The 11,830-nt window shown below is 46.3% G+C and overlaps 1 protein-coding gene across 1 annotated transcript; it reads right to left on the reverse strand.

The window, feature by feature from the left end:
* Nucleotides 1–586: 586 nt before the first annotated feature.
* LOC100338182 (histone H2A-Bbd type 1) lies at nucleotides 587–1,161 on the reverse strand. Its single transcript, XM_002720006.3, has one exon. It carries the CDS (start codon nucleotides 1,054–1,056, stop codon nucleotides 700–702), a length of 357 nt encoding a protein of 118 aa, XP_002720052.1. The 5' UTR covers nucleotides 1,057–1,161; the 3' UTR covers nucleotides 587–699.
* Between the last annotated feature and the right edge of the window lie 10,669 nt (nucleotides 1,162–11,830).

Raw genomic sequence — 11,830 nt, forward strand, 5'->3', positions numbered from 1 at the left:
TGAGAGGGCAGAAGGATAGAGTCCACAAAGCATAGAAACACTAGCTAGTAATCCCGTCCTTAACTCCTTTTGGAATGAGGCAGGGCATCAATAATAATAAATGGAATCAAGCTGACCATAACCCCTGCTTTGTGTATTTCCTGTGGGTTCCCCATACTCTTTATCTTCATGGGAAGCCCCTGTCCCATTAAGCTCACGTCAACCAGTGTGCCACCCTTCTGCCCGACACCCCTTGCCTTCACCCTCTGACTTTGACCTCCTCCATCAGAGGGAAGTCTGCACCTCTTCCTGGCCTCCAGCTCCGCCTCGGTTCCCAACAGCACGCAGTGTGCTCCACAGACCAGGGGGCCCCAGGCCAGCTTCCTGGCCTCTCACCACCTTCCCTGCTCGGAACCAGCGAGGCAGTTGGCTCTGCCCTCCACCCCAGCCAGATCCTCCCACCAGGGCCACAGTTCCAGGCCCATCGCCACCACTGGACCGGCTTGTCTGACTCCCCGACTCAAAGTCCCCACGCCGACCGCCCCTTCCACCCTCCGGGTGTTCCACAGGCACCCCCGCTCCGAATGACAGAAAGGGGCCTTCAGAATCCTGGAATCAACTGAACACTTTATTGGCACATGCTGAAGGCGCCCTCCTCCACGGGAGTCTGGGGGCTGGGCAAGGCCCCGGGCGCAGTGCAGCCAGGCGCTGGCTCAGGCCTCACTCTTTCTCCTCGGGTTGGGCCACGTCCTCATCCCGGGGCTTGGGGTCCTCCTCTAGCAGGTCCCTGAGGTGCTCGCTGCTTTCGATCGCCTTCCTCATGTGTTCCGGGGTGATGCGTACCCTGCTGTTCTTGTGGGCCTCCTCGCCAGCCAGCTCCAGGATGTTGGAGGTCAGGTACTCGAGGACCCCCGCCAGGAAAACCGGCGTGGAGGAGCTCAGGCGCTGCGCGTAGCGGTCGTGGTGCAGGTGGCGGTCCACGCGGCTCACGGGAAACTGCAGCTCGGCTCTGGTAGAGCGGGAGACGTTGGGCTTCCTGCGCTTACCGGCTTTCTTGCTGGGTTTCTTCCCGCGCATGATGGTTGCTGGGCTTGGGGTCCCAATCGGCTCAGCTTGATTTTCCTGCTGGCTTGGGCCTCTCCAGATGCCAGTGCTTAGTCCCACCCACCGTGTCCCTCACTGGCTGGGAGCAGCCTTTGTGACGCCTCAGTCTTTGTGACGTCACAGGGGACCAGTGCGCCCTGATGACGCATAGCCTGCAAATGGCTGTGATGGGAGTCTGTTTGCATGAGCCCACCCCCTGCGTTTGAGAAAGTGCTCACTTTTGGTTTGGCTTTAGCATTCGCCTCCAAAATTATCTCCTGGTGGGAAAATGGCCCTGTCTTCAGGAAACTGGGCCAGGGTGACTGCCTGATGGTAGCCTTAGGTTGCCTTTGAGTTATTTTACATCCCTTTGCAAGTCGCAGGGCACTGACAGACATTAAGTCACCTCCAACAAGAGGCCCACTGTGCTCTCTCACAGAGCAACCAAACAAGGTTTTGCCTCTATGTCCATGCTCATTCAACAACACTGATCAGTTGTATTCTCCATCGAACTGGTCATAGTATGTGCCACTCTCCTTTGGAATAACTATTGTGACGTGTTCATGCCTGTATCACTGCCATGATGTTATCTTTGTGTAGTTGTCATCACCTGTTTCACAGGACACACGGATCAGTGTCCACTTGATTCTCCTGTTCTAGCCGTGTAATCCACAGTGACTGAACGTACTACACGCACATTTGAAGCCCGGTTATGTCTTTCTTGCCTCTTCTCTGTGAATCCAGTGCATCAAGAGTACCTTCTTGGCTGTTTTAAATTTTTGTTTTCCTTTCTTCAAATTCAGTGGTCCTGTTTTGTTTTGGTCCTTTTACAGGTAATGTACTACCTATGTTTGAGAACCACGGTTAGGAATTTTGTTGTTGTTGTTTTATTTTTCATTTTATTAATGTAAAGTTCTCATAACAAAATAACCCATTATAATCATTTCTAGAGTACAATTCAGTGTCTTTTTAGTGTGTTCCCAATGAAATAGTTGTCAGTAATAGATTCCTGAATAGTTTCATCACTCTAAAATGAAAACCCACACTCCAATTTCTTCCCATTCACTTGTGTCTGGTAAACTTTCATCTACTTCTGCATCTCTGGGCTTGCCTGTGTTAGACATCAATACTAAAGGGACTATAATAAGTACAGCATTTTGTATCTGTCTGGTTTCATTTGATGTTTTCAGGGTTCAAGCACATTCTTGGGTTTATTGGTACTTTATCTTTTCTAATGACTAGAAAAGAGTCTGTTATATAGATACATTCCAATTTATTAATCCATTCTTCAGTTAATGGAAGTTTGAGATTTTCAACATTTTGGCTATTATCATTAACACTACCAGGAGCGTTCATGGGCAATCTTTTGTGTGAACACGTGTTTTCAATTTCTTAATGTAAGGAGCTTGATCATGTGGTAAGAATTTGTTTTATGGTCTGTCCATTTGAATATCTCTCTTAAATGCTAGTTTGCAGAGATCTGTTCAGTACGGGGTGAAGAAACACAGACGCTGGTTTACCATTCCTTTTGTTGGTTTGCCTAATTTGCAGGTCAGTCCCGTGGAAGATCTCATGCCCTATGAGAGGAGCATAGCTATTTGGAATCCGTGCTGGGGACTCTTATTACCTCTCACTTTCCTCTTGTCCCGTGGCTGACATTTGTCAAGTGGAAAGGAAAAGGTCTCTGGATGTCTCTGTCTCTGCACATCTCTGATGAGGGCACCTTTCCCATCAACCTTGTTACAACTCCCTTAGGCTGACGCAGCATTCACTTACTCATCCCCAACTGAGTCCTTCTCTAGGCAGAATGGTTCACTCACTCGTTCACTTATTGTTAGCACATAGGCTAGGCTGGCTGCAGTCTCCAAATGTGCATATCTGCAGTCCATCCCTAGACCACATGATTTTCCATACAGGTGCCTGTTGCTATATTCCCCAGAAAACCGGCTGAATCATCTCTGCAGCACTTCCTCCCAGATGCTGGTCTGAGTGCACTCTGCACCAGTGCCTCCTGCTGGGCATCCCTTTAGGCAAGGTGCTCCCACTGTGACTATCTCTATTGCTGTGCTGTGTGGTCTTTAATGCTCTATCCGCCCAAGATCTCCTGTCTGGACTATCTAGATTCATGGAAAATATACCTTCTCCCAATCCTACTGATAAGTTGTTTGTGCTCTGAGTCAATATGTTTACTGCAGGTTCCTATCCTCATCTGACTGCATACCCATTTACCTCCTCCCACGTCCTTCCTGACGTCGGATAGTCTCTGTCATCCTGAACTTTGTCATACTGTCTCAATGGCTGCCTGCACCCTTTACTCCTGTCAGTGAACCCCTAGATGGGTTGCACCTTGCACTCGTCCACGTCCACCTCATGCTCCTTATGATGGCTGCACCCTGCATTCATAGTTCACCTGTCATGTCCCCTCCCCCATGCTGAATGTTCCCTCCATCCAGTGACACCTGCTAGTACCTCTCCTGAGCTGACTGCATCAATGCACATGTAACAATCTCCCGTAGGATGCAGGGCCTCTCTGTACATGCAGCTCCTGCCATCAGCTTGCCTATTCTAGGTGTCCTCTCTATCCATGTACCTATTTTGGAGTTCTCCTATGGGTTAGGGATGCTCTCTATGCATGACCTTCCTGTCAGACCACAGCTAACCTGGCTGGGCCCTCTGTGTATACATCTCCTGCCCATTCCTTCTCTGGGTGGAAAGCTTTTCTTGCCCGTGCCTCTCCTGATGTCTGCTGTCTGCTGTCGAGGGTGGATGCTCTCTCCACCCAGGACTTCCTGTTTAAATTACACTAGGCCATCTGTGCCTTCCACATGTAAATCTCTTACAAGCTCCCCCCTCTAGGCTCTATACTCCCTCTAACTCGTCATTTCCTGCTGGATGAATGAAAATTCCACCATGTGCACTTCCTGTCCATCCCCTAGGCTGACTGCATTCTGTACTGCGGCACTACCTGCCATACTTGACTTATTCTGGATCCGTCCTCTACACATGCAGTTCCTACCATCTCTTCCCCTAGTGGGGCTGCATCCTGGATCCATGCATGCTGCCCAAACATCCCTAGGATGGCCACTACCTGTATCCCTGCATTTCCTGCTGGGTTCTTCTCTGGGAGGCCTGCAAGCTCCATTCATGCAGTCTCCCCATGACTGGAAGTGCTGTGAGCCATGTGCTTACGGTCCAGTCATCCTGCGAGGTAGCTTCTCCTGAACCAATCACCTCCCTCAATGTCCTTCCTGACACTGAGGATCAAGCTTTGGAGTATTTTATACAGGGCTCAAAGAGCTAGGCCATAAACTCTACATGAATTACCACGGTGTAATTTGCCTGCTCTTTTTAGGCCCAGACCCATACTTCATGTGCCTTCCCATTAGCGCTCCCTACTGAGACTTTTCTGTTACCTTAATTGTCACAGTTTGTTAAGTTTCAAGAACTTCCCCTGAAGATTACATCTCTCCCGTATCTTTCCACAGCCCCATATTTCCTGGTCTCTGCATACAACACCCTGCTTTTTCTCCTCTCTGAAATCTTTCTGTTCAAACTTTGAGAATCATGTTATTGTGATATCCCTTTTAACAAACTTGTTCATTTTAAAATATGAGATTTTTACTTTTTAGAAAACCGTGACAATATGTTAACACGACTCAGATGAAGAACTGACTGCACACTGCACTCTACTGTCTTCACCCCAGTATTAATGCCAGCTTCTAGGACTTTTTAAAAATTACTTATTTTTTATTTTTTACCTGTGTGTGTGTGTGTGTGTGTGTGTGTGTGTGTGTGACAGAGAGAGGGAGAGAGAGAGCAAGCGAGCGAGAGCGAGACTACATCTCCCAACCTCTGGTTAAATCTCTGTCTGAAACAGCCAAGTTTGGACCAGGTGAAATCCAGGAGCCTGAACCTCAATCTGAATCTCCTAGATGAGTGGTATAATCTTAGGTACGTGAGATATCACCTGCTGCCTCCCAGGGTACACATTAGCAGGAAGCTAGGATGGAGAGTGGAAATGGAACTCAATTCCAGGAACTCCGTTATGGGGTGCAGACCTTTGTAGTGGCAACTTAATTGCTGTTCTTTGTAAACACATCAAAATATTAATCTTGAATCAACATGAAAAGGATGCTTTGATCTTATTTTTGTCTTTCTCATGACTAATACAGCAGATGAACTTCAAGGTATCCAATCCTGGTTTGTAATTCTCAATCAGAAGTATAATACCTATTCTGAATGGAAATCCATTTTATCTGAGATCTTATCAGACTCATCCAGGAATGTGTAGACGTGGACGACATCATGAAACTGGAAACATTCTCAGGTATGCTGCAAGAAGAACATGTCAGGAGGTAGTTGGCTTCTATTCAAGATGCCGAAACAGGAAACCTAAGGTCCCCGCATCGGGTTCTTAACCTCGCCATTTTTGTTGTCTGTCTTTTTTGCATTCTCCTCTCCTCTTCTAGTCTCCCCAACATCATTCCTACTATCCATCTGATCGTCCATATGGCAGCCACTGCCTTCCAAAATGACTCTCCTTGTCTTCCCACCTCCCTTATACATACAAGTTGGTGCCCTTCTGATACTTCCTATCTCCTCAAGGATATCAAAACATATAGCACATTTTGATCAAAACCTGAAAGGAGCCAAGAGCCACCATAAAAAAAAATGGGGCTCTTGAGACAAACCGTTCCAGAGACGGCCTTGGGAAATGGGGAGTAAACCGGTTCACAGAGAAAGCAGTCAGCTACTAACCAGAGATACACAGAACACCTGCCTTGTAGATAAGCCCCTTCCCTACGCTTGCTCAAGGTTAACAAAGAAAGCTGCAAGGCACGTAGCAACCTATTCCTCTCTCCTAGAGACCCCCTCCCCTAATGTATCCCTTTGACCTAGTACTTTTCCACCGACATTACCACTTTTAGACTGCCATACAAGGCCTGCTACTGAAAATTATCCAATGAACTTACGCCAGCCTATAATATGTTAATTTTGTGGTTTTGCCCTTTAAAAGCTGTGTGAGATAGCTGCTCGGGGCTCCTCTCACTTGCTTGCTGCTTGCAGCAGTAGGGGGCCCATTTGTACAAATGAAATAAAATTACCTCCTGTTCTATTGCATCGTCTGGTCTGGAGTCTGTGTTTCTGGGGTCGTCACAAGAGGACACCGCTTTTGGGGTCCTACAAACCCGTGTTGTGCACTCACTTTCCCTTGGAGTTTACAGCATAGCTACACTTTCTTGTTATGCTTCAGATAGAAAAACATTGCTTTAAGTATTATTGAAAAACGAGACTTTCCTCAATGTCCCTCTGAGCTTAATATCTAGATTTCAGAATGAAGCCCCTTCAATATCTATGCTTTTCACAAAAGGGAATCTGTCTTCAACATGACACTACCTGAGCCCCTTTCATAGCCCTGACTATCTACAATGACTCCTAATTCATCACAAATCCCAATATTCATAATGTTATTGTGAACAAACAATACATTCTCCTTGGCTTGTTAAGTCTTTTGCTAATACACAATAATGCATAGTATTGGGTATCTATCTCTTTTACACAGCTAATGGCAAATATATTTCCACTAACAACCTTTACAAAAGTAGAAATAGAAGTCCCTCCTCGTGCCCTGGACCTCCTCTTCTCACAGCCAGGCATGTCCTACAACATACAGTGCTTCACACCTAATCCTCAAGGCATCTCAACCTACTACTTCCACAAACAGAGCTCTCAACAACAGTGGCCACCTGACCCCCTTTTGCGCCTAAGATTGTGCACACTTGAGACACAACTCTTCCTCCCCTAGAGAGGATTGTGAGTGTAAGACCTCGCTGGCCTTGGAAGTATCCCTAGGCAATTAGGGTACCTGGCACTTTTTCTACAGAAGTCCCATGGTTTTGCACCCTGGGGGCTCATCTGATTGTCCCTGTAGGCTCTTAGTTCTTCCACCAAATGCAGCATGACAATAAACTGAACAGCTCCATAGGGCTCAGGACTAAAGACCTTTTGTGCAGATCTAGTGTCAATTGGCCACATATCAGGAAAGCAAAGAAGAAGTGAGAAATATGGGGAAGGAGGAGAGGGAGTTCCTTGTAATGCTTTGTTTATATTATTTTTTCACTATGTCCATTGAAACATGGTCTGCTACCAAGTCTCCGCAACGTAACTTTTTTAAAGCAGTGAAATTGCATCTTATCAACAAGCAGAGGTATACTCAAGGAAGAAAACTCAGGATATAGAAATACGTAACCTGTTCACAGTATGGGGTGTGCCCATACAATTCTATCCAAACATGTCCGCACACCCACCACTCCCCCACCCACCCATACTCCCCTATGTGCTCACCATCACAACCATAACTGTTTTTAAAATTGGTATTATCCATTGAAGTATTTTTACTTGTAATATCTTACCATTGTCTAATGTCAATCATTAACCTTAAATCACTCACCCCGCTCCCTCCCCCAGTACCTAGAGACCCCAGGCGTCTCTCTTCCCAACACATTAACATTGTTCTGCTCAACAAACTGAGACTTTCCCAGACTCTTCTGGCCCCTTCTGTTTCCACCTTCTTGACTGTGTCTTCTGCCTAACTCTTCACATATTTCTATGTTATCTTTCTCCTGCATGGGCACACACACATTTATCATGCCCTACCTCTTCTTCACTTTGGATACATCCATCATCCCTCTTTTTCTCTGGAAAGCTCTGCCTAACTCTGCCTCAAGTTGAAAACCACCTAAGCTAAGTGATTTGCTGGGTATGAAGTGTCTAAATGAGAATTTCATGGTCAGAACTCCATTTCAAATAGAGGCACCAAATGTTTGCTGATATATGCTTTTATTTTATCTCCATTCTCAAAAGTCACATAGCATGCTACTTTTTTACCCCTATGATTATGACATAAAATAACCTTGGGGGGCCTCAATAAAAGTATTTTATATTTTAAACAATGGGACTTTTTAAACCTTATTCATTAACATGTCATTGTATAAAAGACAATGTGGAAAAAGGAAACCTAAGCTCAGATGTCAATACAGACCCTTTTGAGGAAGCAGGGGCCCTGGACTCAAGGGCCAACAGTGTGTAATGCTGAGCGGTGGAGTCTTGGGGGATGGAGGACTTGATACTGCACATAATGTTGGTTACTGTCTAGCAGAAGTCATGGGAACATCACTGGTAATGGCAGGCAGGCAGCTGATTCAGCCCAGTGGGTGGACGTGCATTCCTTGTTTGAGTCCTGGAGGGTCAAGGAGGGTCACGACACAGATGGTAAAGGCATGGATTTGCAGTGTATATGGGCATGTTCTCCAAGAGAACTCAGCAACTCAGGCATCAAAGCATTCCCAACTCTAGGGATGACTGGCATGGAACTGGAGCTCAGGCCAAACAAAACACGGTAAGAGGAAGGGGATCCCAAGACAGAAGACCTAGTGGTGGTGGAGGCAGGGCTCAGGTCAGGAGATGTAAGCGGGGAGGAGAAGCTCTGACCACATTTCCCGTGCTGAAGAAGGGAGATTGTGCCAGGAGATGAGGATGAGGAGGTATTCATGCAGGTGGCATCACCAGGATGGGAAGCAAGACGTAAGCTCTCCGGGTCAGGAGAGTTTGAGGAACTCTGGAAGACTTGCTTCCAAAGGTGGACCAGGAAGAGTGGCAGGATTCAGGGCATCCAGCCCAGATAGGGAAAGGGTTCCTGTTGAGCACCGCTCTTCCCTGGATGCTTTGGCTAGGGAGGACCAGGCCTGGGTGGGGTTGCGGTGTGGTGGGCAGGGCTGTATGGGTGGGGCAGCTTCTGAGGCAGGATTTGCCTGTGAGCCATGGTTTCAGACAGTAAAGCACGGCCTAGCAGTACGAGTGTGCAGAGCAGGGCCAGACTGTCTGGCTCTCGCGGGCAGGTCCTGGATGGGATGCTGCCTCTTAGTAGAAGTCTGGGAATGATGGCTATCGCTGACATTAGACCTTGGAAGCTCAGGGAAGCAGATGTTACCTTGGAGGAGTGTGTCTGGACAGGCTCTTCCTGGTGCATCTGCTTCTCGCCACATGCTTTTTCTCTGAGTTCATGGTCTGGGTGGCTTGTCTCCTGAACACACTAACACCTCTCGTGGGTTTTCTCATAGCAGCTTTGATTGCATGTTCTTGATGTTCTGATCCTTTCTCGACACCAGCACTTGGGTTATCATCTGCTGCCTGCCCAGGCACATTAGCAGGAGGTAGATCCGAAGCAGAGCAGCTGAGTCTCAACCCGGCACTCTGATTTGAGACGCCGTTGTTGCAGGGGGCAGCTTCACCTGCTGCTCCAAAACGACAGCCCCTGTTCAGTTTCTTCAGCCTGACCCCGACTATCTCCGTAATCTATTTATCACTTTAGACGATTTTCTCTGAGCCAGATAGAACCTGTGTATTAAGTAATACCCGGCATGCTTGCTTTCCCTATTGCAGTCACTTTAACCTCACAGCTGTATATCATAACCTGACAACTTTCTTTAGGAACCTTAGTTTATTAGTATTCATACTGTAGCTTTTGGCTTAGATCCTGTATCCTTTAATAAGCAGTTTACGATCACCAAAACTAGGTTTTGCGACTTTAATGTATGTTACTATAAGCTGGCCCATGTTTATTCCACACAGTGCTTACCAGGGCTCTGTGCATTGGCTCAAATAATCAATTTGTTTTGCAGAAATCAATTGAGCACACAGCATACACCTTGAAGGATCAGCACAGGAAGCGGAACATGTCAGAAGCCCTGCCCATGTGTGCCTCTTATGTGAGAATGCTTGCAGTAGTAGAAAGGCCCATTTTCTTTATCCCCACAAGTAAAAATTGAACTGTGAAATAATGACATCACATCACAGAGTGTGGAGTCCGATCTTAGAAGCCCCATACTAACCAGAGTTTGTAATCTGTGAATATGTATTCAGTAGACTAAGGTAAGATTTAGCACTCTTTATGTAATTTAAAATGGTATCTACTAATTTACCTCTATAAGTTATAATACAAAATGAAATAATTTCAAGGTTCCAAGGCAGGGCATTTGGCACAGTGATAAGACACTGCTTGGGTACCTACATCAAGTGCTAGAGTGTGCAAGTTAGAGTCCTGGCTCTGGTTTTGATTACAGCTTCCTACTAATGTGTACCCTGGGGGTAGCAGATGATGGGTCAAGTGACTGGGTCCTTGCCACTCATGTGAGAGGCCCGGATTGAGTGCCAGGCTCCTGGCTTCGGCCTGGCCGAGCCTTGTCTATTACGGATATTTGAGGAGTGAACCAGAAGAGGGGAGTTAGCATTCTCTCACCATTAAAAATAAGTACATGAAAAAAGTAAACTAATATGCAGTTCACCACTGTTATTAAGTCCCCAGTAAAGAAACTTCTACAATAGTTTATGTGCTGCCGAAGTGACCACGAAAGCTCTACAATAGAAAACGGTAAAATCTAAGGATGCTGACCTTAAGAAATTTCCAGTTTGCTAGAGAGACAAGACAGACAGAATTGAAATTAAATAGAAATTTAGGAAAATAATGAGAAATGCCCAGGAACATTTATCCTTTTGGGATGGCTGTTTTGTTTAGTGGTTTTGTTTTGTGGTTTTGTTTAGTAGTTAAGAGAACTAAGCTGCTCACATCCTATGTCAGAGTATCTGGGTTCAATAATGAGCTCAAGCTGCTGACCCCTGCTTCTTGCTACTGCAGACCCTGTGATGCATCGTCAAGCAGCTGAGTCCCAGCCACACGTGTGAGAGGCCCCGATTGAGTTCCTGGATCCTGGTTTTGCTACCAGTTCGGGGCCATTGCAAGCATTTGGGGATTGAACCAGTGGATAGGCGAGATATCTCTCTCTCCTTCCAAAATTAATTAATTAATACACCTAAAAAACTGTTCTTTTAAAACCTACTTTTGAAGTTTAGTTTCTCAGACTAATCTTTGCAACTTACTGATTCTGAAAGCTGCTCATATTTTGGAATTGCATTACCTAACATTCCCACCAGAAACGACAAAAAAGTTATTTCTGGCTGAAAAGAAAAAAAGGACAGGTAAGATGTAGGAGCGGTGTTACGCTAGCCCTTCAGAATTATAAGAACCTACATTTTAAACCGGGGTTGGATGTGAGAGCAGCTGTTGAGACGCCACTTTGGACGCCACATCCATATTGGATTGCTGGAAGCTGAAGACCTAGCTTTGATTCACATCCCAGAATCTGTCAATGAAAACCCTGAGCGGAAGCACATTATGGTCAAGTCCTGGAAACACTGCCACCTACATGGCACCCAGGATGGAGTTCTGGGCTCCTGGCTCCCACCTTGTCCAGCCCCTGCTGTTATCAGCATCTGGGGAGGGAACCGGTGGAGAGAAAATCTTTTTTGTCTGTCTCTCTCTCTCTGCCTTTCAACTGAAATGAGAATCAATAATAAATTAAAATGTATGCTTTCAAAGTAGGTTTAGTGGGCCGGAGTTGTGGCTTTGTGGGTTACTTTGCCATCTGTGATGCTGGCATCCCATATGGGTGCCAATTTGAGTTCTGGGTGCTCCAATTCGGAATCAGCTCCCTGCTGATGGTCCCAGGAAAGCAGTGGAAGATGCTCCAAGTTCTTCGACTGCTGTATCCAAGAGTGAGACCCAGATGGAAATAAGGCTCCTGGATTCTGCCTGGCCAAGCCCTGGCCATTGGGGCAATTTAGGGTGTGAACCAGTGGATGGAAGGAATCTCTCTCCTTCTCTGTGAAACACTTACTTTCAAATAAATAAATCTTTTTAAAAAGTAAAGGC

The sequence above is a fragment of the Oryctolagus cuniculus genome, chromosome X, assembly GCF_964237555.1.
Source record: "Oryctolagus cuniculus chromosome X, mOryCun1.1, whole genome shotgun sequence".
Taxonomy (NCBI): domain Eukaryota; kingdom Metazoa; phylum Chordata; class Mammalia; order Lagomorpha; family Leporidae; genus Oryctolagus; species Oryctolagus cuniculus.